The sequence below is a fragment of the Panulirus ornatus genome, chromosome 37, assembly GCF_036320965.1.
Source record: "Panulirus ornatus isolate Po-2019 chromosome 37, ASM3632096v1, whole genome shotgun sequence".
NCBI lineage: Eukaryota > Metazoa > Arthropoda > Malacostraca > Decapoda > Palinuridae > Panulirus > Panulirus ornatus.
Window position 1 is genome coordinate 21,194,327 of NC_092260.1, and position 26,134 is coordinate 21,220,460.

At 39.6% G+C, this 26,134-nt stretch overlaps 1 protein-coding gene across 2 annotated transcripts; it reads left to right on the top strand.

The window, feature by feature from the left end:
- Positions 1–552: 552 nt before the first annotated feature.
- Bap55 (Brahma associated protein 55kD) lies at positions 553–24,516 on the top strand. Of its 2 annotated transcripts, none has more exons than XM_071683920.1 (7): positions 553–681; positions 4,741–4,914; positions 8,912–9,048; positions 11,625–11,681; positions 11,934–12,113; positions 17,769–18,038; positions 23,651–24,516. In XM_071683920.1, the coding sequence occupies exons 1-7, from the start codon at positions 657–659 to the stop codon at positions 24,050–24,052; spliced, it is 1,245 nt and encodes a 414-aa protein (XP_071540021.1). In that variant the 5' UTR covers positions 553–656; the 3' UTR covers positions 24,053–24,516. The 2 variants fall into 2 exon arrangements, with proteins under 2 accessions (XP_071540021.1, XP_071540020.1); XM_071683919.1 differs by lacking the exon at positions 553–681 and adding an exon at positions 2,188–2,323.
- Positions 24,517–26,134: the final 1,618 nt, after the last annotated feature.

The window sequence follows — 26,134 nt, forward strand, 5'->3', positions numbered from 1 at the left end:
TTACTGTCCTGTTTAAGATTTGTGTACCCATATTTCTTAGTCGTAGTCCATAATAGTCGTAGGCATAATAACAATCCGATTCTGGATAGATTACAAAAATCGAACTAAGGTGTTTGTAATAGGATATATATAAAGCAGTAAAGAAGCAGCAAGGAAACATGCTGTTTATATACAGTATTAAGACCGGATTTTGAGGTACGCTTCGCCAAAAACGCTTTTGTTTACACCTACATGAACCATGCGCAGAGATAAACGAACATCTTTGATATTTGAAAAGTATTTCCAAAAGTAATTTAGTTAATAGTATTTTCCTGTGTATATTGAATATATTGATAGTATGGTATCATTATATTAAAATTAATGATTATAACACAGAGACACTGTTTAAAATCAACCATTACGTTTAACACATATACAATGTATTGTTCGGTTTAAAACGTACATCATGAATTTAGTATAATAAAAATATTGATATTGTATATCTGTTTATCTGTATATTAGACAAACTTTCTAACATATGCATATTTGAATTATTTTTTTTAAATCCAAAAGATGATCAGTGGCGGCACTGTCCACAAACCCAAACAAAACATTGAAAGCCGACGCTTGGATGTTGTGTTGTGTTTGATTACTGACAAATTATTCGCTGCTGCATCATGAGTGGAGGAGTTTATGGAGGAGGTGAGTGATTATACCATCTATAGAATACTTTTCTTTCCATATGTATGTTAGAGAAAGCGTGAATGTATGCTTCATTGTCTTACCCCTTTTGCGTATCTTTTTTTACTTATGGTTGATCTCTGGGTTCGTCGTGCCCGTGTGTGGTGCTACTGTTGTTGCAGAATATGACCGATTTTAAGTCGTCATATAATTTATTCAATCCTTCTTAATGCTTGTTTAATTAATTTGAAAAGTAGATATTGCTACTGACATATTTTCCTCTTGTCAGACGCGAGTTTTTGGGGATTAGTATGGGTGTTAGTACCGTCTCTGACGTCTGGGGAATTTTGTTAGGTTGGGTTGAAATTATTTTTCCGATGGTTTTTGGTGTTTCAATGAGACTGACCTTCAATGCTGTCGCAAACAGATGAATGTATAAAACAGTACTTTTACCATGATATGTGCCTTCCACTCTTTTGCAGTCGATATTTTTACTGTAGACAGTGATATGGGGTTGAATGATAATTAAGATATGAAGGCATGATTTTTAAAAGAATGCGCTTTGAATGCATACCTACATCATTTTAGAACAAATTGATATGAAAATGTATTTATGAGTTGGATTCTTAAGAATTTTCAAATACTGCTGAAGCAAGTTCTGATGATGATGTTGATTGTAGTTCACACCACATTATAGGTAAGGAGAGAAAACTTAGTGTAATATTTGGGATAGATATGATAATGTGGTCTATACAATGAGTCAGAGTTTCAAAAAATACATTTTGATGATTTGTAGATACAATCTGAACCTTTACAAGTTGCCGTTCTGTTTGTACGAATAAGGGGAGCAATGGCTGTACTACGTAATCTGTCATAAATGATCTGACCATGCAATAGGACTAATAACCTATTTGATAGGAGAAAGATTGGAAGATGATGTCATTCCATTGATTGATATCTTGTTTTATTATGACATAGAAAAACTTTATAAATAATGACATCATTTTTGGTGTCTTTTCTGGCTTCTCATTATAAGTGATCTGTGAAGGGTGTGATTTCAATGGCTTAGCACTTTGGGTGCATTTTCTAGACCATGAGTGGGTTGCTATCAGGAAATTATACAGTCATCAATAGGGTAAGGTTCTTTATATTTAGATTTACTGTTTTACAGGAACATATGATCTGAATAAAGCTCTAGAAAAAAAAAGCACTGGTGAATGTTACTTGTCAGCCATTTGCAGGACGTTCACGTTTGTATAGTGCCATTAGAAAATGGTGGAATGTTGTTGGTGGCCCTCCTGTTCGTTTACTATTCAAGTGAAACTATATTGCACATTTTATGTTTCAAGTGCTCATTTTTACTTATTATACTGTATAATTTCCCCCTGCTTTAGAGCCCTGCCCACTTCATTCACACTCAGAATTGATGTAGGTGGAGTTGCTATACCTATAATCCCATTCTCTGTATTTACTCCACACATTGTAAGGCTTCCATTGGTATCAACATTGTAATATTCTATCATTTTCTTCCAGGGCATACAGTTTAAGGGTGTGTTATGTCTTTCCTGCTTAAGCTGTAAAATCTTTTCATACTTGGACTGTGTCGCATACATCTGAGTCATAGGAACTATGGATCCTTATATAAATCTCAATCATGTTAGTCGTAAGTAACTGATAATTTGTCCAGGAGAGGATGCTTATGTTCTTTTTGAGAGATTTCAGCAAGTTGTATCAGAGAATTCCTTACACTCTGTAGTATTGATACTGAGTGTGAGATTTTTTCAGGTGAACCTTGTGCTCCTACAATTTTACGTCCACGTAGTGGCCAGGGTTTGGAAAAGAAATTTTAGGCAAAACTTCTATGTAATATCTGTTCATGTAAGGAATCAAATGGTACTTACTCAAAAGTCTATGGACTAGAACAGGAGGGATACCTGTTGTCGGATACAGACAGCCCATTTGGCATTTGCCTGGAGGTCTTAGTTTTATTCAGTTTGTGAATCAGTGCACGAAGCAGCCACAACCAGTGTAAAAAAGTTATCATTAGATATTACTTTACTGTCAGTTTTATCATTTCCAGCTTGGATGAGAAATTCACTTGCTCATCATCACATTTCTCATAATTTAGTATTTTTTAGTAACTTAACTACTATGTTAAATGGGAATGCTTACATGTTTGAACATTTTAAATGCATTTTGGCCTAACTCAAAAGCTGAAGTATCCCTTTTCTTATGTAATTGTGCTGTTTCATTGTATGAAGTATTTCTTTTTTTAATTTTTTATTATTATTATACTTCGTCGCTGTCTCCTGCATTACTAAGCTAGCGCAAGGAAACAAACGAAAGAATGGCCCAACCCACCCACATACACATGCATTTACATAAGCGCCCACCCACGCACATATACATATATACATATGTACATATATGCTGCCTTCATCTATTCGTGCCTTCACCCTGCCACACATGAAATGACATTTCTTTTTTTATATGATTTATTTTTGATTTTGAAACTCAAAGCAAGTGTTATCCAAAATTGTTCAAGTAGTTTTAATTTTTTACATACCCGTAAAGAATGTATGTGAGAAATACTTAGAAAAGCAAATGGATTTGTATGTAGCATTTATGGATCTGGAGAAGGCATATGATAGAGTTGATAGAGATGCTCTGTGGAAGGTATTAAGAATATATGGTGTGGGAGGCAAGTTGTTAGAAGCAGTGAAAAGTTTTTATCGAGGATGTAAGGCATGTGTACGTGTAGGAAGAGAGGAAAGTGATTGGTTCTCAGTGAATGTAGGTTTGCGGCAGGGGTGTGTGATGTCTCCATGGTTGTTTAATTTGTTTATGGATGGGGTTGTTAGGGAGGTAAATGCAAGAGTCCTGGAAAGAGGGGCAAGTATGAAGTCTGTTGGGGATGAGAGAGCTTGGGAAGTGAGTCAGTTGTTGTTCGCTGATGATACAGCACTGGTGGCTGATTCATGTGAGAAACTGCAGAAGCTGGTGACTGAGTTTGGTAAAGTGTGTGGAAGAAGAAAGTTAAGAGTAAATGGGAATAAGAGCAAGGTTATTAGGTACAGTAGGGGTGAGGGTCAAGTCAATTGGGAGGTGAGTTTGAATGGAGAAAAACTGGAGGAAGTGAAGTGTTTTAGATATCTGGGAGTGGATCTGGCAGCGGATGGAACCATGGAAGCGGAAGTGGATCATAGGGTGGGGGAGGGGGCGAAAATTTTGGGAGCCTTGAAAAATGTGTGGAAGTCGAGAACATTATCTCGGAAAGCAAAAATGGGTATGTTTGAAGGAATAGTGGTTCCAACAATGTTGTATGGTTGCGAGGCGTGGGCTATGGATAGAGATGTGCGCAGGAGGATGGATGTGCTGGAAATGAGATGTTTGAGGACAATGTGTGGTGTGAGGTGGTTTGATCGAGTAAGTAACGTAAGGGTAAGAGAGATGTGTGGAAATAAAAAGAGCGTGGTTGAGAGAGCAGAAGAGGGTGTTTTGAAATGGTTTGGGCACATGGAGAGAATGAGTGAGGAAAGATTGACCAAGAGGATATATGTGTCGGAGGTGGAGGGAACGAGGAGAAGAGGGAGACCAAATTGGAGGTGGAAAGATGGAGTGAAAAAGATTTTGTGTGATCGGGGCCTGAACATGCAGGAGGGTGAAAGGAGGGCAAGGAATAGAGTGAATTGGAGCCATGTGGTATACAGGGGTTGACGTGCTGTCAGTGGATTGAATCAAGGCATGCGAAGCGTCTGGGGTAAACCATGGAAAGCTGTGTAGGTATGTATATTTGCGTGTGTGGACGTGTGTATGTACATGTGTATGGGGGGGGGGGGGGGGTGGGCCATTTCTTTCGTCTGTTTCCTTGCGCTACCTCGCAAACGCGGGAGACAGCGACAAAGTATAAAAAAAAAAAAAAAAAAAAAAAAGTAAAGTGAGTGTGTTTGTTTTTGATTTAGCAAACTGAATTTCATTTGGTGTCATCCAAAAATGAATGTATTCCTTTTTTTATATTCAGAGTTAGGGCACAGTTCCAATATTGTCTGGTGATGTTTTGATTCCTCCTTCTACTTGCAGATGAAGTGGGTGCTCTTGTTTTTGATCCAGGACACTCCTCGTTGCGTGTGGGATATGCTGGTGAAGATTCCCCAAAATTTGACATTCCATCTTGGGTAGGAATTGTTGAGGACCCAGAGACTAATGAGAAAAAACATTTTATTGACACAGTTGCTCTTCATGTTCCTCGGAAAGGTACTAATTGCAGTATTTGTTTAATTTCTAATTCATTTTAGTTTGTGAATCCAGCATATGATATGATTATGTACCTTGTTAAATTTGGATTGATTCTCCAGTAATATGGATTGCATGTCTGAAGCTTCTTTTAACTCTTCAGATAGCTTTTGACTTGAAATATATAGTAATTCACATTAACATGAAATGTAAAAGTGGCAACTTGGAATTAGGGATTATTACTGTCTTCCACAGTGTTAAGAAAATGTTTGCCCATAGAAATGAAGATTAGCTATTGTGGTCATTCATACTGCTGTGTTTTCATTCAAACTTTCATGTGATCATCTTGCATTATTGTGTACTTCATTATTAGCTTATAATTTTGCAGAACAGATTCATGCCATATATTACAGAATTTTTTTTTCTGTTTAAGCAGATGAATTTGATAGCTGAAAATGATTGAATAGAAACCTCTTTCTTGTTGATGTACAGATTTGCTGGATTTTCTTTATGATATTTGTTTCTGTGAAAGCTTTACAGAACATGAAAGCTGGCAATGCAGTGGGTGTAGATGTTATTGCAGTGAAATTTATTAAAAAAGGAGGTGACTGTGTTGTTGACTGGTTGGAATGGATATGTAATGTGTGTACAGTGCATGGTGCAAGGATTGGCGGAATGCATACATAGTGCCGTTGTACAAAGGCAAAGGGGATAAAGATGAATGTTCAGATTACAGAGATGTAAGCTTGTTGAGTATTCCTGGGAAATTATATGGGAGGGTATTGATTAAGAGGGTAAAGGCATGTACAGAACATCAGGTTAAGGAACAGCAGTGTGGTTTCAGATGTGGTAGAGGATGTGTGGATTAGGTGTTTGCTTTGAAGAATGTATGTGAGAAATACTTAGAAAAACAGATGGATTTGTATGTAGCATTTATGGATCTGGAGAAGGCATATGATAGAGTTGATAGAGATGATTTGTGGAAAGTTTTGAGAGTATATATAGTGTGGGAGGTAAATTGCTAGAATCGGAGAAAAGTTTTTACCATGGATGGAAGGCATGTGTACGAGTAGGAAGAGAGGAGAGTGATTGGTTCCCATTGAATGTTGGTTTGCGGCAGGGGTGCGTGATGTCTCCATAGTTGTTTAATTTGTTTATGGATAGCGTGGTTAGGGAGGTGAATGCAAGAGTTTTGGAGAGAGGGGCAAGTATGCAGTCTATTGTGGATGGGAGGGCTTGGGAAATGAGTTAGTTGTTGTTCACTGATGATACAGTGCTGATGGCTGATGCAGGTGAGAAACTGTGGAAGTTGGTGACTGTGTTTGGTAAAGTGTGTGAAAGAAGAAAGCTGAGAGTAAATGTGAATAAGAGTAAGGTTATTAGGTTCAGTAAGGTTGAGGGACAAGTTTATTGTGAGGTAAGGTTAAATGGAGAAAAAACTGGGAGTGAAATGTTTTAGATATCTGGGAGTGGATTTAGCAGCAGATGGAACCATGGAAGCAGAAGCGAGTCACAAGGTGAGGGAGGGGGCGAAGGTTCTGGAAGCATTGAAGAATGTGTGGAAGGCGAGGAGGGCAAAAATGGGTATGTTTGAAGGAATAGTGGTTCCAGCAATGTTATATGGTTGTGAGGCATGGGCTATAGATAGGGTTGTGTGGAAGAGTGGGGGATGTGTTGGAAATGAAATGTTTGAGGACAATATGTGGTGTGAGGTGGTTTGATTGAGTACGTAATGAAAGGGTAAGAAAGATTAATGGTAATAAAAAGAGTGGTTGAGAGAGCAGAAGAGGGTATATTGAAATGGTTTAGTCGCATGGAGAGATTGAGTGAGGAAAGATTGACAAAGAGGATATATTTGTCAGAGGTAGAGGGAATGAGGAGAAGTGGGAGACCAAATTGGAGGTGGAAGGATGGAGTGAAAAAGATTTTGAGCAGTCGGGGCCTGAACATACAGAAGAGTGAAAGGCGTGCAAGGAATAGAGTGAATTGGAACGATGTGGTGTACCGGGCGTGACGTGCTGCCACTGGATTGAACCAGGGCATGTGAAGAGTCTGGTGTAAACCATGGAAAGTTTTGTGTGGCATGGATGTGGAAAAGGAGCTGTGGTTTTGGTACATTACACATGACAGTTAGAGACTGAGTGTGAACGAATGTAGCCTTTGTCTTTTCCTGGTGCTACCTCACACGCGCGTAGGGGGTGTAATTTCATGTGTGGTGGGGTGGTGATGGGAATGGATGAAGGCAGCAAGTATGAATATGTACATGTGTATATATGTATATTATTTTTTTTTTTTATTATACTTTGTCGCTGTCTCCCGTGTTTGCGAGGTAGCGCAAGGAAACAGACGAAAGAAATGGCCCAACCCCCCCCATACACATGTATATACATACGTCCACACACGCAAATATACATACCTACACAACTTTCCATGATTTACCCCAGACGCTTCACATGCCTTGATTCAATCCACTGACAACACGTCAACCCCGGTATACCACGTCGCTCCAATTCACTCTATTCCTTGCCCTCCTTTCACCCTCCTGCATGTTCAGGCCCCGATCACACAAAATCTTTTTCACTCCATCTTTCCACCTCCAATTTGGTCTCCCTCTTCTCCTCGTTCCCTTCACCTCCGACACATATATCCTCTTGGTCAATCTTTCCTCACTCATTCTCTCCATGTGCCCAAACCACTTCAAAACACCCTCTTCTGCTCTCTCAACCACGCTCTTTTTATTTCCACACATCTCTCTTACCCTTACGTTACTCACTCGATCAAACCACCTCACACCACACATTGTCCTCAAACATCTCATTTCCAGCACATCCATCCTCCTGCGCACAACTCTATCCATAGCCCACGCCTCGCAACCATACAACATTGTTGGAACCACTATTCCTTCAAACATACCCATTTTTGCTTTCCGAGATAATGTTCTCGACTTCCACACATTCTTCAAGGCCCCCAGAATTTTCGCCCCCTCCCCCACCCTATGATCCACTTCCGCTTCCATGGTTCCATCCGCTGCCAGATCCACTCCCAGATATCTAAAACACTTCACTTCCTCCAGTTTTTCTCCATTCAAACTCACCTCCCAATTGACTTGACCCTCAACCCTACTGTACCTAATAACCTTGCTCTTATTCACATTCACTCTTAACTTTCTTCTTCCACACACTTTACCAAACTCAGTCACCAGCTTCTGCAGTTTCTCACATGAATCAGCCACCAGCGCTGTATCATCAGCGAACAACAACTGACTCACTTCCCAAGCTCTCTCATCCCCAACAGACTTCATACTTGCCCCTCTTTCCAAAACTCTTGCATTTACCTCCCTAACAACCCCATCCATAAACAAATTAAACAACCATGGAGACATCACACACCCCTGCCGCAAACCTACATTCACTGAGAACCAATCACTTTCCTCTCTTCCTACATGTACACATGCCTTACATCCTCGATAAAAACTTTTCACTGCTTCTAACAACTTTCCTCCCACACCATATATTCTTAATACCTTCCACAGAGCATCTCTATCAACTCTATCATATGCCTTCTCCAGATCCATAAATGCTACATACAAATCCATTTGCTTTTCTAAGTATTTCTCACATACATTCTTCAAAGCAAACACCTGATCCACACATCCTCTACCACTTCTGAAACCACACTGCTCTTCCCCAATCTGATGCTCTGTACATGCCTTCACCCTCTCAATCAATACCCTCCCATATGATTTACCAGGAATACTCAACAAACTTATACCTCTGTAATTTGAGCACTCACTCTTATATATGTATATATACATTGAAATGTATAGGTATGTATATGTGCATTTGTGGGTGCTTATGTATATACATGTGTATGTGGGTGGGTTGGGCCATTCTTTCGTCTCTTTCCTTGCGCTACCTCGCTAATGCGGGAGACAGCGACTAAGTATAGTAGATATATAATAGGGTACCAAGAGTTAAGCTTTATTGGATTTAAAAGATTAATTCCTTTTGTTGACTAGGATGTGAGGTTGTGAACTACATGAAGGAGGGCATGGTTGAAGACTGGGATACCTTTGAGAAAGTCTTGGACTATTCCTATGAGAAGTGCATCAAGAGTGAATCACAGTACCATCCTGTTCTCTTCTCAGAAGCCACTGTACATAAGTATTTGTTCTGTCATTTTGATATCATGTAATGAGAATATAGTCTGATACACTTTTTAGAACCATTCGTTTTGGGGTTTCTCAACCGGTTCTTGGATTAGTGTGGGAAAATTTTTGTTTCTTATATGTTCACCGTGTATATAACAAATTACATTGCCTTATTTGGGCACAGTGCAGTTTAAGTCCTAGCCCAAATATGGAAGAGCAAAAACATTTGTTCTTTCCCTTTCACATATATTTGTATAAGATTTTTAACACTTTGGGGCTTGGTGGAGGTATTTCTATCATCTACAAGGTGAACTTGGGGTCTGGTGGTTTTTTATGTTAACTGAGATGGACTGGGCAGATGAATGCCTTAATCAAGGCCAGCCATTAACAGTATCTGAAATTTTTTCATATTTATTCATCATTTCCCACATTAGTTAGGTAACACCAGGAACAGATGAAAAAAATGCCGAATTTGTTCATGTCCATTCTCTGGCTGTCAAGTGTAATGTATTGAAACCATATCCCCCTATCCACAACTAGGCCCCACAGACCTTTCTGCGATTTTCCCTGGCTGCTTTACATGCCCTGATTCAGTTCATTGACGGCATTTTCCCCTCCTGTATTCCCCCCACTTTGGATCACTATCCTGTGCATACCTTTCACCCTTCTGCAAGTTAAGTTCTTAAGTGCAGGAAATCACTTCATATCATCCTTCCATTCCAGACTGGTCTATCCCTTCTGTTTTTCCCCTCTACTTCTGACACATAAATCCTCTTTGTCAACCTCTCCTCTCTCGTTTTCTCCATATGTCCAAACCGTATCAGGACAGCCTCTTCATCTCTCTCAGTCACACTCTTATTATGTTCACACCTCTTACTCTTTTATTACTTATTTGATCAAACCACCTCACACCACATTTTATGCTCAAACTTTCTTTTCCAACACATCCACCCTCCTCTGCACATTCTTATCTATAGCCCTTGCCTCACATTCATATGTTTGTGATGTTCTCTCGTTTTCAAGCTATTTGCATTGTTACCTAGACCTCTTAGCATGTGCAACACTGGCAGCATCCTTACCTGCCATAATTTAATACAATAGTACAGGCCTTTGTGCCATAGAAAGCACAAAAGTTGTGTGAGTACACTGACTTTGAGTTTGTTTACTGTATTTGTTGATCAAGCACATGCTTATATCAAACTGGTGGGCATTGAACAAGTTATGTCTTGCTTTGTCACAAGATTTATATTTGAATTATTGTTATAGGTTTAGATGTATAAAAGATATTATTGAGCCATTAAACTATTGTAAACCAGTGTAAAATAATGTGTTATGTGTGCTTAAAGAACATTGTATGGGAATGAAATAATGAAAAAGTGGCAGTAAACATAAATGAGGCATGTGACACTCCCCAACAACTTCCTTCAAAATTTATGCAACAGTGACAAAAAGTGGTCAGCCAACTTCATTGCTGGCTGCCAAGCCAGAGTCCCTCACAAAGGCTTCACCTTGAAAGTCTTAAGCTTTACAATGGAGCTCCCAAAAGGGAAGTTCTTTCTCATCCCTCCTCAATTTCTTTCTGTATGACATCCCTTTACCTCCTACAGACACCAGTATGAAAGTGCTCTAGTATGCAGATAACCTTACATGCACAGCAAGGCAACTGAAACCATGAAAGCAACATCAGTCATGCAACATTTTGTGTTACAAGTGGAAAAGTCGGACACAAAGAACAGAATGTCTGCATTTCCAAAAAAGTCTTCAGTCTCATAACACTACAAGACACAAATTCAGCATATCCCAAGACCCTTCATGCCAACAGTGCAATTACCACAACAGAGACACCTACTGTTTAGTTGCCCCACACTCTCCCCACATACATGTGCAAACATCACAACACTTAATGACGTGTGGTCTCATTAGGCCATTCCCACACCCAGCAACCCGGTTGTAACTCTTTAATGAGCATATTGCCGATCTGGAGGACATACACTCATGAAATTAGTGCATTAGTACTGTCAATTGCATAAGATATACGTCACTAGCAGGGACTTGAACTGATGGGTGAGAAGTACGGATGCTACTCTTAGGCCACTGAACTATAAAAGGAAATCAGCATATTCTAGTATTTAGTCAAACACCGATTGCTCCTGAAGGCATCATGAGTCTCGTTGGGCCAATCCTCCTGCTTAGCAACCCAGTTATAACTTTTTACCGGTCACACTATCAGTTTGGAGGTCATAGAATCATGAAAGTAGTACATGGACACTTGTACTTGCATTGAAAACAAAATACCTCCATCAGTGGGGGCTTCAATCCATGTCTGCTGGACAAGAGACAGGTGAGTGAAAAGTCACCTTCAGCAAGATTGTATCACAGTCAGTGGACGTAAAGGGATACAGTTTCATCAAGGAACTTCTCATTCCAATGGATTTCATAATTTCCCTGCTGATTGAAACACCGCTATGAAGCTGTATGGTCCCCATTAAAGGAACCCTGGGTTGTACAATTAAAATCCTTCTTATATAAGTAAAATTGGATTTGTATTTCTGACCATTTTAATTGTTGTGTAATGTTCCAGTGGAATGCACGGGGCAAGAGAGAGCGACTTTGTGAATTGGTGTTTGAAAAGTACCAGGTAAGTTTTGTCACTGTTAGTGTGTTTAAAGTTTGATAAAACTATTGTTAATATCTGAAGTACTGCATAATTTGATGTGTAATAGCCTTGTATTGTTATGTACCTTTATAACAAAACCCTAAGATTATTTTGACTGAATTTGTTGAAATTAGAAAGTCCTACTATATATAGTTGGCATTTTTGTGAAGAATGTTGTGAATAGAAATATTTTTTGCTAAATTGAACTAATCAGTTTTCCCAAAATCTGACCAGGTGCCTGCATTCTTCTTGGTCAAATCAGCTGTTCTTGCAGCTTTTGCAAATGGGAGATCAACAGGTTTAGTTCTAGATTCTGGTGCTACACATACATCTGCAATCCCTGTTCATGATGGCTATGTTCTTCAGCATGCTATTGTCAAGTCCCCACTTGGTGGAGACTTCCTTTTGAACCAGGTAGGGGCTTTCAAATTCATTTGTATCAATACTTGTTTTATAGGTAGCTCCATTTTTTGCCACCTTTATAAGGATGAAGTGCATGGCTATAAATACCCTGCATGAAGTCCTTGTGCTAATTTAAATTTATATAAAATTTATATAAAATTTATATAAAATATATACCAGGTGAAAGCAAGAGTTTTGGAAAGGGGCAAATATGCAGTCTGTTGTGGATGAGAGAGCTTGGGAAGTGAGTCAATTGTTGTTCGTTGATGATACAGTGCTGGTGGCTGATTCGTGTGAGAAACTGCAGAAGCTGGTGACTGAGTTTGGTAAAGTGTGTGAAAGAAGAAAGCTGAGAGTAAATGTGAATAAGAGCAAGGTTATTAGGTACAGTAGGGTTGAGGGACAAGTCAATTGGGAGGTAAGTTTGAATGGAGAAAAACTGGAGGAAGTGAAGTGTTTTAGATATCTAGGAGTGGATTTGGCAGCGGATGGAACCATGGAAGCGGAAGTGAATCATAGGGTGGGGGAGGGGGCAAAGTTCTGGGAGTGTTGAAGAATGTGTAGAAGTCGAGAACATTATCTCGGACAGCAAAAATGGGTATGTTTGAAGGAATAGTGGTTCCAACAATGTTATATGGTTGCGAGGCATGGGCTATGGATAGAGTTGTTTGGAGGAGGGTGGATGTGCTGGAAATGAGATGTTTGAGGAGAATATGTGGTGTGAGGTGGTTTGATCGAGTAAGTAATAATAGGGTAAGAGAGATGTGTGGTGATAAAAAGAGTGTGGTTGAGAGAGCAGAAGAGGGTGTTTTGAAATGGTTTGGTCACATGGAGAGAATGAGTGAGGAAAGATTGACCAAGAGGATATATGTGTCAGTGGTGGAGGGAACGAGAAGTGGGAGACCAAATTGGAGGTGGAAAGATGGAGTGAAAAAGATTGTGAGTGATTGGGGCCTGAACATGCAGGAGGGTGAAAGGCATGCAAGGAATAGAGTGAATTGGAATGATGTGGTATACCAGGGTCGACGTGCTGTCAGTGGATTGAACCAGGGCGTGTGAAGCGTATGGGGTAAACCATGGAAAGTTCTGTGGGGCCTGGATGTAGAAAAGGAGCTGTGGTTTCAGTGCATTATACATGACAGCTAGAGACTGAGTGTGAATGAATGTGGCCTTTTTTGTCTTTTCTTAGCGCTACCTTGCGCACATGCAGGGGGAGGGGGGTTGTTATTTCATGTGTGGCAGGGTGGCAGTGGGAATGAATAAAGGCAGACTATAAATTATGTACATGTGTATATATGTATATGTCTGTGTCTGTATATATATGTATATGTCTGTGTGTGTATATATATGTATATGTTGAGATGTATAGGTATGTATATTTGGGTGTGTGGATGTGTATGTTTATACATGTGTATGTGGGTAGGTTGGGCCATTCTTTCGTCTGTTTCCTTGTGCTACCTCGCTAACGCGGGAGACAGCGACAAAGCAAAACAGATAGATAAAATAAATAGAAATACATATGTACAGTACACAAGATGCCAATAAATTGTAAATGGTACTTGAAAGCATTTTTTAGTTCACTCTCAGTCCAATTTTCCATCCTTTTAAAAGCATTCTCCAGAGTCTGCTGAGTGGATTTGTAAATTTTCTATGTAATCCTAGCCCTGACAAGGCTTAGCAATTATTCCACATATGCTGATCAACTTTTTTGAGGGAAATGTCATTGAAAAATTTATGTATATTCAAATCATAATGGCAAGGAGCACTGCCATACTGGATGAGGGTGCTTGAAAGATATAATTGTTTCAGCTCAGAAATAAAGAAATTCTGCTACATTGCTGAGTAACTTTCTGTGTATCTATCTATCTATCTATGTCACTGATGCCTGTTCCTATTGGAACTTCCTCAAAGGGGTAGCCATGGCAATAGAGTCACCAGAACAAGTGAACTCCAGTGCCCCTTCTTAGCCTTTATTGCCTTACCCTTACAGGTCGCTGGGAGAGGGCAACTCTAGTGCAGTGTTTTTTGAGCTTCCTACCTAATGTTCCTACTGACTTCTTCTATCTAATGCTTGTACCAACTTACATTTAATGCTCCTGCCTAAAAGTTTCTACATACTTCTTCTGTCTACTGTTCCTACCATTTTGCCAAAAGGCAGGGCTAGTGCATAGTGTTCACTGCAGGAGAAACTAGAGTTATGAAGAATGAGCTTTGTGAATTATGTGTTGTCAGGTGTTATGTATGACAAGGAGAGATTGTATGTTTGTGGAGAGAATGCTAGTATTCCACATGTTAGTGAGGCAGAAAGGAAAGTTATCTACCTGGGTCAGAGGACTGGAACTTGACATCCTCTGAAGTGCTGGCTCATTAAGCTGATGTCACTAACCCTTCGGATACCAAGACAGGTAGCACTGGTAATATACCTCCCTGGTCCTTGGCTGCGTACCAACTACTACTTTTGCATTCTCCTTAAATGTATCAGTAATGTGTACCTTCCTGAGAGCGCATTAGACTGCTTTTTGGCGAGTCTCTCATGTTGCCAGACTGTTTCTGAAATGCACCATTTGTGGTGGCTGACTTTACCAGTGTTGATCATTGATTCATTAGTAAATGACAGCTTGTGAAGAAACCCACGGGAATAGCGGATTTTTTATTGAGACTCTTAGGCAGAAATCTTTGAAAGATTTGGTATTGCAGGGAATGCAGAAGGAATGAATTGTGGAGTGGTAGAGTGGGTAAATATATTACTAAGGTGGTTTGGGCATGTGAAAAGAATTCAAGATTGGAAGTTTACGTGGAGACTGCATGATAGCACAATTAAAGGGGTTGGTGTTAGAGGAAGACCACCTGTGACATGGGAAAATAAAGTGGAATGGTGCTGAAGGTAGTGAGATAGGGATGAATACATGGAATGGTGTATGCAAGGGGTACATTTGGGGTACATTTAAGGACAGGGATAAATAGAGATTCTTTTGCTGTTGTCACCCCCACGATGGGACTTCTTGTAACATTTGACACTACAAAATATTGTAGCTTGGTCATGCAATTTTTGTTTGAGAATTCTATTTCATATTGATTGTGGGATGCATAGTTTACCAGATGCACATCACAATGACTTTTGTGGACTCCTTTTAATTATTTCTGGATGATGATCACACTCGTTCTTATTTGAAACCTTTGCTATCATGGTTTGTCATTCACATACTTAGTTTCTGTGAGCTTTCTCATCCAGTTGTTAATGGAATTCTTATGTATTTCATTTTAACTGTAGTGAGTAATGATATTTCTTTTCTTAGCACAAATAACCCTTTTTATTTACTATTGCCATTTTCATTCTGTTTCAGCATTTGAATTGAAATGAAATGGCATTTGGTAGAAACTGTAGGTAGAAGTAGTAAGTAGGAACATTAGGCAAGAGCCTCTGCAAAGACTGCTGAAGTTGCCCTCTGCTAATGGCCTGTTAAGAGTGAGGCACTAAAGGCGAAGAAGTGGCATTTGAGTTTACTTGTTATGTAAACTCTATTGCCATGGCCACCCCCTTGAGGGAGTTACAGGTGGGAACAGGTGTCATAGATATGAAAGAACATGAATATAACTATGAATTATACTTTCATATGCAATGTACAGTGACGTGCTGTCAATGGACTGAACCAGGGCATGTAAAACTTTCGGGGTAAACCATGGAAAGGTCTGTGTGGCCTGGAATGGATAGGGAGTTGTGGACTCGGCGCATTACACACGAATGCTAGAGTGTAGGAATGAATGAGGCTTTTTTTTTTCTTTTGTCTGTTTTCTTGGTACTACCTTGCTGATACAGGGATGATAATGCTACTTCCTTTGGGGTGGGGTGGTGCTGGGAGTGGACGAAGGTGAGTATGAATATGTGCATGCATATATATGTATATGTTGATATGTATATGTCTGTATATGTAATAATAAGCAAAATATATATATGTAATAATGATAAAAAATGGGTATGTTTGAAGGAATAGTGGTTCCAACAATGTTATATGGTTGCGAGGCATGGGTTATAGAGAGAGTTGTGCGGAGGAGGGTGGATATGCTGGAAATGGGATGTTTAAGGACAATATGTGGTGTGAGGTGGTTTGATCGAGTAAGTAATGAAAGGGTAAGAGAGATGTGTGGTAATAAAAAGACTGTGGTAGAGAGAGCAGAAGAGGGCGTTTTGAAATGGTTTGGTCACATGGAGAGAATGAGTGAGGAAAGATTGACAAAGAGGATATATGTGTCAGAGGTGGAGGGAACGAGGAGAAGTGGGATACCAAATTGGAGGTGGAAAGATGGAGTGAAAAAGATTTTGAGTGATCGGGGCCTGAACATGCAGGAGGGTGAAAAGCGTGCAAGGAATAGAGTGAATTGGAACTATGTGGTATATCGGGGTCGATGTGCTGTCAGTGGATTGAATCAGGGCATGTGAAGCGTCTGGGGTAAACCACGGAAAGTTTTGTGGGGCCTGGATGTGGAAAGGGAGCTATGGTTTTGATGCATTATACATGACAGCTAGAGACTGAGTGTGAATGGATGTGGCCTTTGTTGTCCTTACTTGGCACCACCTCGTGCACATGCGGGGGGAGGTGGTTTTCATTTCATGTGTGGTTGGGTGGTGACGGGAATGAATAAGGGCTGACAGTATGAATTATGTACATGTGTATGTATGTATATATCTCTGTGTTTATGTATACATATGTGTACGTTGAGATGTATAGGTATGTATATGTGCGTGTGTGGACGTGTATGTATGTACATGTGTATGTGGTTGAGTTGGGCCATTCTTTCGTCTGTATCTTTGCGCTACCTTGCTAATGCGGGAGGCAGCGACAAAGTATTATAGATATAAATAAATATAGATATATACATGTATGGGTGTGTATGTATATATGTGTGTATATGATGGCAGGGTCTTTCTTCATCTGATTTCTACCTCTCTGATGCGGGAAATGGCAATCAAGTATTATAATAATGTTGATAATGATAATGATAATGATGATAATAATAATAGTAATATTAATGATAATGATAATAATAATAATAGTAATAATAGTAATAATATATATTTAGTCGCTGTCTCCCGTGTTAGTGAGGTAGCGCAAGGAAACAGATGAAAGAATGGCCTGACCCACCCAAATACACAGGTATATACATAAATGCCCACACACACACATATACATACCTATACATTTCAGCATATTACATACATATACATATACAGACATAAACATATGTACACATGTACATATTCATACTTGCTGCCTTCATCCATTCCTGTCACCACCCTGCCACACGAGGTAGCACCAGGAAAAGACAACAAAGGCCACATTCGTTCACACTCAGTCTCTAGCTGTCTTGTGTAATGTACTTAAACCACAGCTCCCTTTCCACATCCAGGCCCCACGAAACTTTCCATGGTTTACCCCAGATGCTTCACATTCCCTGGTTCAATCCATTGACAGCATGTCGACCTCATTGTACCACATAGTTCCAATTCACTCTTTTCCTTGCATGCCTTTTGCCCTCCTGTATGAGATGGTCTGTAAGTTTGTCAGTTGCCCGTGTCATCTCAGGTAACATGAAAAATTAGGTAGATAGGTGGTGTTCCTTATACTGAGTTTCCCTTCAAATCAAGATTATGATGATTGTTCCTTCCAGGCAAACAACTTCTTGAAAGAGTCTGGAGTGGATATAATTCCTTTATACATGATTGCTGAGAAGCATCAAGTTAAGGAAGGTGATCGACCTAAGTGGACAAAGAAAAACAACTTGGTTGATGTAACAGGTTCTTGGCACAACTACATGAAGCGGGAAGTTGTACGAGACTTCCAAGAGACGATGCTGCACTGCTCAGAGGCTCCTTATGATGAAGAGGGCCTTGCTAGCATTCCAACAGAGCCATATGAGTTTCCTACAGGTTACAATAATGTAAGTATCTTCTTTTTTTTTTTCTTGATTATAGAAGCCCAGAACCCCTTCTGCAGGGCTTCTGCAGCTCTGAGGCTGCACACCAATCATGAGCAGGGAATAATATACTCTTCTAGAGTGAAAAGTTCCTCAGTATGGTTGTGTAGTTTTTCATCCACTTGAGGATGATACAGTATTACTGAAGATGTCTTTTTGCTCACATTGTAGACACATGCAGGTAGAGTGCATTAATACCTGTAAGTCTTGGTATCCTGACAGCATACGGATGGACATTATTCACCAGATATGCCTACAGGTAAGGTCTTGAGGAGGAAGATCATCTAAGATTTTAGCTTCATAGATTAGGAGACAAGATGTTATAATGCCTTCATGTAAGTGATTTAACCCTTAGAAGGGGGTTGACCTCATGTGAGGTTCTCTTAAACCTAAACTAAGCTGGAAACCAAATAGAAATATTCATTTATCGGCATAATTTCTGTCCATTTAAGTCTGTCCACATAACTTCGTCAGTATGTCGTCCACACATGGTGAGTATAATATGTTAAGGAAAACATCATTAGATAACCCTATTACTACAAGTAAACCATGTTAACATACATTTGTGAATATTAAGCAGATTCAGGTAGAGATTAGGATTCAGATGTGGTAAGTAAAACAACCAATTAAATCAAACCCTTAACCTGACCAGGCTTTAATTTTTTTGGCAAAGTCTCTCTTTTGAAACACTATATTTTTTAATTGTTTCTCTAGATTTTTCCTCTATTTATGTATTTTTGTTGGCAAGACAGGACAAGCAAATGTCAGTGTTGCATCAAGACTTGCACTCAGAGATCAGAATTGACTATGTGGTCATTTTTTGTGTTTGATTAGTTACTACATCGAAACATCTTTGATGAATTCACTGTCTTATGTTCAGGGTATCAGTTACTATTGTCAATAATGTACAACCTTGGGACCCCTTTCATGGTGCCTCTACACCTTCGAGGTTGTGTTCCATGCAGAAACAGATAGGGCAAGGAAGTCTAGTGATATTGCTGAAGGTGTATTTTTGCTGGTGATGTAACAATTTGCAGAGCATGCAGAGTCTGGGAACGTCACCTGTTTCATGTTACTATCACTGTATTTTTTGTGCAGTAGTATTGGAATATACTGCAGTTTGAAATAGCAATTTTGTGTAGTCCTAGCACCTAAATTACTCCATTTTTTCACTATGATATGGGCAGTGGTGATGTTACGCAAGCCTCACTAACCATGCATCACTGGCTGCCAAAGGTGTACATGCCATGCTGCCCAGCACATCAGTTTGCTACTTATGTATTTCTACATTTCTGCCCGCTTGAATCAGTCACCACTATGCCAAAGCAACCAGCAAGTACTCCTGCTGCAAATGAGGCTGTTCAGGACAATATGCTTCATAATTTGCTCGCTTTAATGGCATTAGTGAGAGTAGCATCCATTCCATAAAGAAGGAAAGTGCATCTATCAGGGAAGCCTTTTCTCTGACATCTATTTTGAAGATGGCAATTTATCTCTGGGTGCCAACATATGTGAAGATGAAGAATGCTATTCCATTTCACCCTTTAACATCCAAAAAGAAATTTCTCCTTCCCTTGGAAATTTGGGAATTTCAGTGGATATTAATGGAAAATATTTTTCTTCTTAAAGTACTGAAGATTATGGAAATAGAATGCAGAATAGAAATATAGGGGCAAGTTTGGCTAATGCACAACTGGCAAATTTACAAAAATAAGTATTATTTAATCATCCAGCACATTCTGCTACACTACCACGCTCAGCATTGCTAGATATACGCTTTCCTTAAAGTAACATGACTTTTTAGTTGTTTATGATTTTACATGAAACTTTTTTCCTATTTTCACACTCATATTGTGCACTGACTTTTTATATTATGATTCAAACAAAATTACCCTGTTCATGTAATTGAATGAAATACATATGAGGAATATGCTACATGCGGTTGGCATCATCTGGGGAGGGTCATGAGGATGCATGCATCAGCTTACCAGCCAGCCAGGCAAGTGATTCCTTACCAGTTTTGTCTATTTGTCTAGCCTAACTTGTGCTTCCCAGCTTTTTCAACATATTTCATTTTGAGAAAAGAGAAACAAAGATAATATGGTAATTGAATCTTATTTATTACTACAGCAATAGCACATAGTTATTATGAATAATAAGATTCAGTACAGTTTTTTTGAAATGAAAAGAACATTGTTTTCTATCTTCCAATTCATGGTTGTCTTCCTAATTGAATTCTCCCTATCATCCAGAGTCTTTAACCCACTTCTGAGATGGAAATAACTAGTGACAGTACCACTATGTGCCAACATAGACACAATATGTAGCACAGAATGCAAGTCACCACCACCTCACTTGTCATCTCCCACTTACACGGTTCCTAATTTGCCTACAAAGACAATACAAGGTTTTTATTAAGGAGGTTCTTGACTAATTCATACTTTAAAATGCATTACATAAGGCACAGTATTAAGAGGAATACTGTAAAAGAAATTTGGATGGTACAGCTGTGTACAGTTTAGAACTTTTCAGACCAGGAAGGTGAGTGGTCACTCATTTCATGATTAAAAACACATCTTACATAGTGAAAAGGTGATCAGGTGTAATGCAGGAAATGACAATTGTGTATAACAAGTATAGAATATATTTTATGTTTATTATAATCAACAGCTGTTCCCCAGTCAGCGAGGTAGTGCAAGGAAGCAGATGAAGAATGGCCCAACCACTCATATACACATATATATGTACATAAACACCCATAATTACACATATACATACTTACACTATACATTTCAATGTGTACATTCACATACATGTTTATGTCTGTGTATGTATATGTATTTATACGTTGAAATGTATAGGTATGTATATATGTGTGTGTGGGCGTTTATGTATATACATTTGTATGTGGGTGGGTTGGGCCATTCTTTCCTCTGTTTCCTTGCGCTACCTCGCTAACACGGGAGACAGCAACTAAGTATGATAAATGAATAAATAAACAAAAGATGTTCTGGAAGGAGGTAAATAAAGTGCGTAAGACAAGGGAACAAATGGGAACTTCAGTAAAGGGGGCTAATGGGGAGGTGATAAAAAGTAGTGGTGATGTGAGAAGGAGATGGAGTGAGTATTTTGAAGGTTTGTTGAATGTGTTTGATGATAGAGTGGCAGATATAGGGTGTTTTGGTCGAGGTGGTGTGCAAAGTGAGAGGGTTAGGGAAAATGATTTGGTAAACAGAGAAGAGGTAGTAAAAGCTTTGCAGAAGATGAAAGCCGGCAAGGCAGCAGGTTTGGATGGTATTGCAGTGGAATTTATTAAAAAAGGGGGTGACTGTATTGTTGACTGGTTGGTAAGGTTATTTAATGTATGTATGATACATGGTGAGGTGCCCGAGGATTGGCGGAATGCTTGCATAGTGCCATTGTACAAATGCAAAGGGGATAAGAGTGAGTGCTCAAATTATAGAGGTATAAGTTTGTTGAGTATTCCTGGTAAATTGTATGGGAGGGTATTGATTGAGAGGGTGAAGGCATGTACAGAGCATCAGATTGGGGAAGGGCAGTGTGGTTTCAGAAGTGGTGGAGGATGTGTGGATCAGGTGTTTGCTTTGAAGAATGTATGTGAGAAATACTTAGAAAAGCAAATGGATTTGTAAGTAGCATTTATGGATCTGGAGAAGGCATATGATAGAGTTGATAGAGATGCTCTGTGGAAGGTACTAAGAATATATGGTGTGGGAGGCAAGTTGTTAGAAGCAGTGAAAAGTTTTTATCGAGGATGTAAGGCATGTGTACATGTAGGAAGAGAGGAAAGTGATTGGTTCTCAGTGAATGTAGGTTTGTGGCTGGGGTGTGTGATGTCTCCATGGTTGTTTAATTTGTTTATGGATGGGGTTGTTAGGGAGGTGAATGCAAGAGTTTTAGAAAGAGGGGCAAGTATGCAGTCTGTTGGGAATGAGAGAGCTTGGGAAGTGAGTCAGTTGTTGTTCGCTGATGATACAGCGCTGGTGGCTGATTCATGTGGGAAACTGCAGAAGCTGGTGACTGAGTTTGGTAAAGTGTGTGAAAGAAGAAAGTTAAGAGTAAATGTGAATAAGAGCAAGGTTATTAGGTACAGTAGGGTTGAGGGTCAAGTCAATTGGGAGGTAAGTTTGAATGGAGAAAAACTGAAGGAAGTAAAGTGTTTTAGATATGTGGGAGTGGCTCTGGCAGCGGATGGAACCATGGAAGCGGAAGTGAATCATAGGGTGGGGGAGGGGGCGAAAATCCTGGGAGCCTTAAAAAATGTGTGGAAGTCAAGAACATTATCTCGGAAAGCAAAAATGGGTATGTTTGAAGGGATAGTGGTTCCAACAATGTTGTATGGTTGCGAGGCGTGGGCTATGGATAGAGTTGTGCGCAGGAGGGTGGATGTGTTGGAAATGAGATGTTTGAGGACAATATGTGGTGTGAGATGGTTTGATCGAGTAAGTAATGTAAGGGTAAGAGAGATGTGTGGAAATAAAAAGAGCGTGGTTGAGAGAGCAGAAGAGGGTGTTTTGAAATGGTTTGGGCACATTCAGAGAATGAGTGAGGAAAGATTGGCCAAGAGGATATATGTGTCGGAGGTGGAGGGAACGAGGAGAAGTGGGAGACCAAATTGGAGGTGGAAAGATGGCGTGAAAAAGATTGTGAGTGATCGGGGTCTGAACATGCAGGAGGGTGAAAGGCGGGTAAGGAATAGAGTGAATTGGATCAATGTGGTATACCGGGGTCAACGTGCTGTCAATGGATTGAATCAGGGCATGTGAAGCGTCTGGGGTAAACCATGGAAAGTTCTGTGGGGCCTGGATGTGGAAAGGGAGCTGTGGTTTTAGGCATTATTACATGACAGCTAGAGACTGAGTGTGAACGAATGGGGCCTTTGTTGTCTTTTTCTAGGGCTACCTCGCACACATGAGGGGGGAGGGGGATGTTATTCCATGTGTGGCGAGGTGGCGATGGGAATAAATAAAGGCAGACAGTATGAATTATGTACATGTGTATATATGTATATGTCTGTGTGTGTATATATATATATATGTGTACATTGAGATGTATAGGTATGTATATTTGCGTGTGTGGACGTGTATGTATATACATGTGTATGGGGGTGGGTTGGGCCATTTCTTTCGTCTGTTTCCTTGCGCTACCTCGCAAACGCGGGAGAGAGCGACAAAGCAAAATAATGATGATAATATATATATATATATATATATATATATATGTGTATATATTTTATATTTATTTATTTTGCTTTGTCGCTGTCTCCCGCGTTAGCGAGGTAGCACAAGGAAACAGACAAAAGAATGGCCCAACTCACCCACATACACAGGCTGATACCAGTCACTTCATGTTAATTATACTACTGTCAGCATGAACTTTTCATTATACTGTCTTATTAGTTAAGTTTTTGTGTTGATTAGTTTGCTGTACTGTATTTGTAATTCATAGATTTAATAGATTTGATTTAGAACATGTACTTATTTTCCCATTCAGAAAAAGAAGATAGCTCTGTGTAAATTTTACCTGTTTAGGTGATTTTTTTTTTTCTTTTACAGGAATATGGGATTGAAAGATACAGAATCACAGAAAGCCTCTTTGATCCTAGTTATATCAAGGGTGTTGGTTCAACTATGCTTGGTATGTCACATGTTGTATCTACGAGTATTGGTCTCTGTGATATAGACCTTCGACCCAGTCTTTACTCTGGTGTGATTGTGACAGGTGGAAACTCCCTCTTGAATGGATATGTTGAACGTCTTAATCGTGACCTTTCAAGCCGAACACCACCCAACATGAGATTCAAGTTGATCTCTGCAACAGGATCAATGGAAAGACGATTTGGTTCATGGATTGGAGGATCAATACTTGCTTCCCTTGGATCTTTCCAGCAGATGTGGATAAGCAAACAGGAGTATGAAGAATCTGGCAAGACACAAGTTGATCGTAAATGTCCATAAAATTGTAAGTTCGATTTAGAGAGAAAAATTTGTCATGCTTGAACTTCATGTTTTGGAGTTAACTTTAAAAGTGGACACTTTAGTGTTATGATGTTCCATAAAACAAAAGTGCTTCAAAGCAATAACTGTTAAGTGACTGAATTCAGTAACTTGCACTGTGTTATGATGGCATCATGTAAGAGAAGTGACAAGATTAAAGTTGGTTTTGGAACTTGCTGGCATAACTTTTCATGTTTAAATATCCATTATTACATCATCATAAGTGGAAATTTCAGAAGTTTTAATAATTGATAAGTGTAGATGACTTTTTCTGTAAATTCCAAGCAGTAAAGAGTCTGGTAGTTCTGTGCAACTTAAAATTACCAACCATTTTGTAAATATTTGTGCTAAGCTCCTCTGTGTTTTGTGTTAGATCAGTTTTGTATCAGTATCATTTTCAGACATTTATTAAATTCAAAACATAGTTTCAAACATTTTTCTTTCCATTATCTCCATAAGATTTTGTCATGAGATATGGGAAAATTATGTTTATGTACTTTTTGATGTAGAATCTTTGGGGATGAAGGAAAGAGAACATTACCGTTGTATCTCCTACATATCTGTGAGGCCACTAAGAAGATAGTAGCATGGGGCTGGAAAGCATTTTACCTGTATTATCACTTACCTTCTCATGGAAAAGTAAAAACTGGAGGGAAGGATTTCCAGTCCCACGCTCCCACCCCTTTTAGTCACCTTCTATGAGACAAAGAGAATACATGGGAAGTATCCTTTCTCCCCTGTCCCTAGGTGCATTACACATGACAGCTAGAGACTGAGTGTGAATGAGTGTGGTCTTTTTTTGTCTGTTTTCCTGGCACTTCCTCACTGAAGCAGGGGGTAGCAATGCTGTTTCCTGTGGGGCAGGGTAGCACCAGGAATGGATGAAGGCAAGCAAGCATGAATATTTACATGTGTCTTTGTATATGTATGTATATGTGTAAATGTTGATATGTATATGTGTTGGAAATGAGATGTTTGAAGACAATGTGTGGTGTGTGGTGGTTTGATCGAGTAAGTAATGAAAGGGTAAGAGGGTGTATTGAAATGAGTGAAGTAAGAGAGATGTGTGGTAAAAAAAGAGTGTGGTTGAGAGAGCAGAAGAGGGTGTATTGATATGAGAGAGGAAAGATTGATAAAGAGGATATATGTATCAGAGGTGGAGGGAACGAGAAGTGGGAGACCAAATTGGAGGTGGAAGAATGAAGTGAAAATGATTTTGAGCAATCGGGGCCTGAACATGCAGGGGGGTGAAAGGTGTGCAAGGAATAGAGTAATTGGGACAATGTGGTATACTTTGGTTGACGTGCTGTCAATGGATTGAACCAGGGCATGTGAAGTGTCTGGGGTAAACCATGGAAAGTTTAGTGGGGCCTAGATGTGGAAAGGGGGCTGTGGTTTCGGTGCATTACACATGACAGCTTGAGACTGAGTGTGAACGAATGTGGCCTTTGTTGTCTTTTCCTAGTGCTACCTCGCATGTGTGTAGAGGTAAAGGGGTGCCATTTCATGTGTGGCACGGTGGCAACGGGAATGGCTGAGGGCAGCAAGTATGAATATGTACATGTGTATATATGTATTTGTCTGTGTATGTATATGTAAGTATACATTGAAATGTATAGGTATGTATATGTATATGTGCTGTGTGTGGATGTGTATGTATATACATGTGTATGTGGGTGGGTTGGGCCATTCTTTCGTCTGTTTCCTTGCGCTACCTCGCTAACACGGGAGACAGTGACAAAGTATAATAAATATAAAATTAATATATATATTTTATACTGTTTGCCATTTCCCACATTAGCAAGGTAGCATCAAAGAACAAAGGACTGAGTCTTTAAGGGAATAACTTCACTTGGCCCCCTTCTCTGTTTCTTCTTTTGGAAAATTAAAAACAAGAGGGGAGGACTTCCAGCCCCCTGCTTCCTCCCCTTTCAGTCGCCTTCTATGACACGCAGGGAATACGTGGGAAGTATTCTTTCTCCCTTAGAGACACCATCGCTACCCACTGCTTCAGCGAGGTATGTATGTATGTATATGTTGATG

Excerpts from the sequence above, each read along its gene's own strand:
- Bap55 (XM_071683919.1), top strand. The coding sequence starts at position 2,290 with ATGGATCCTTATATAAATCTCAATCATGTTAGTC. Across the intron at positions 9,049-11,624 it reads TTCTCTTCTCAGAAGCCACT|TGGAATGCACGGGGCAAGAG; the intron begins GTACATAAGTAT and ends GTAATGTTCCAG. Across the intron at positions 18,039-23,650 it reads TTCCTACAGGTTACAATAAT|GAATATGGGATTGAAAGATA; the intron begins GTAAGTATCTTC and ends TTTCTTTTACAG.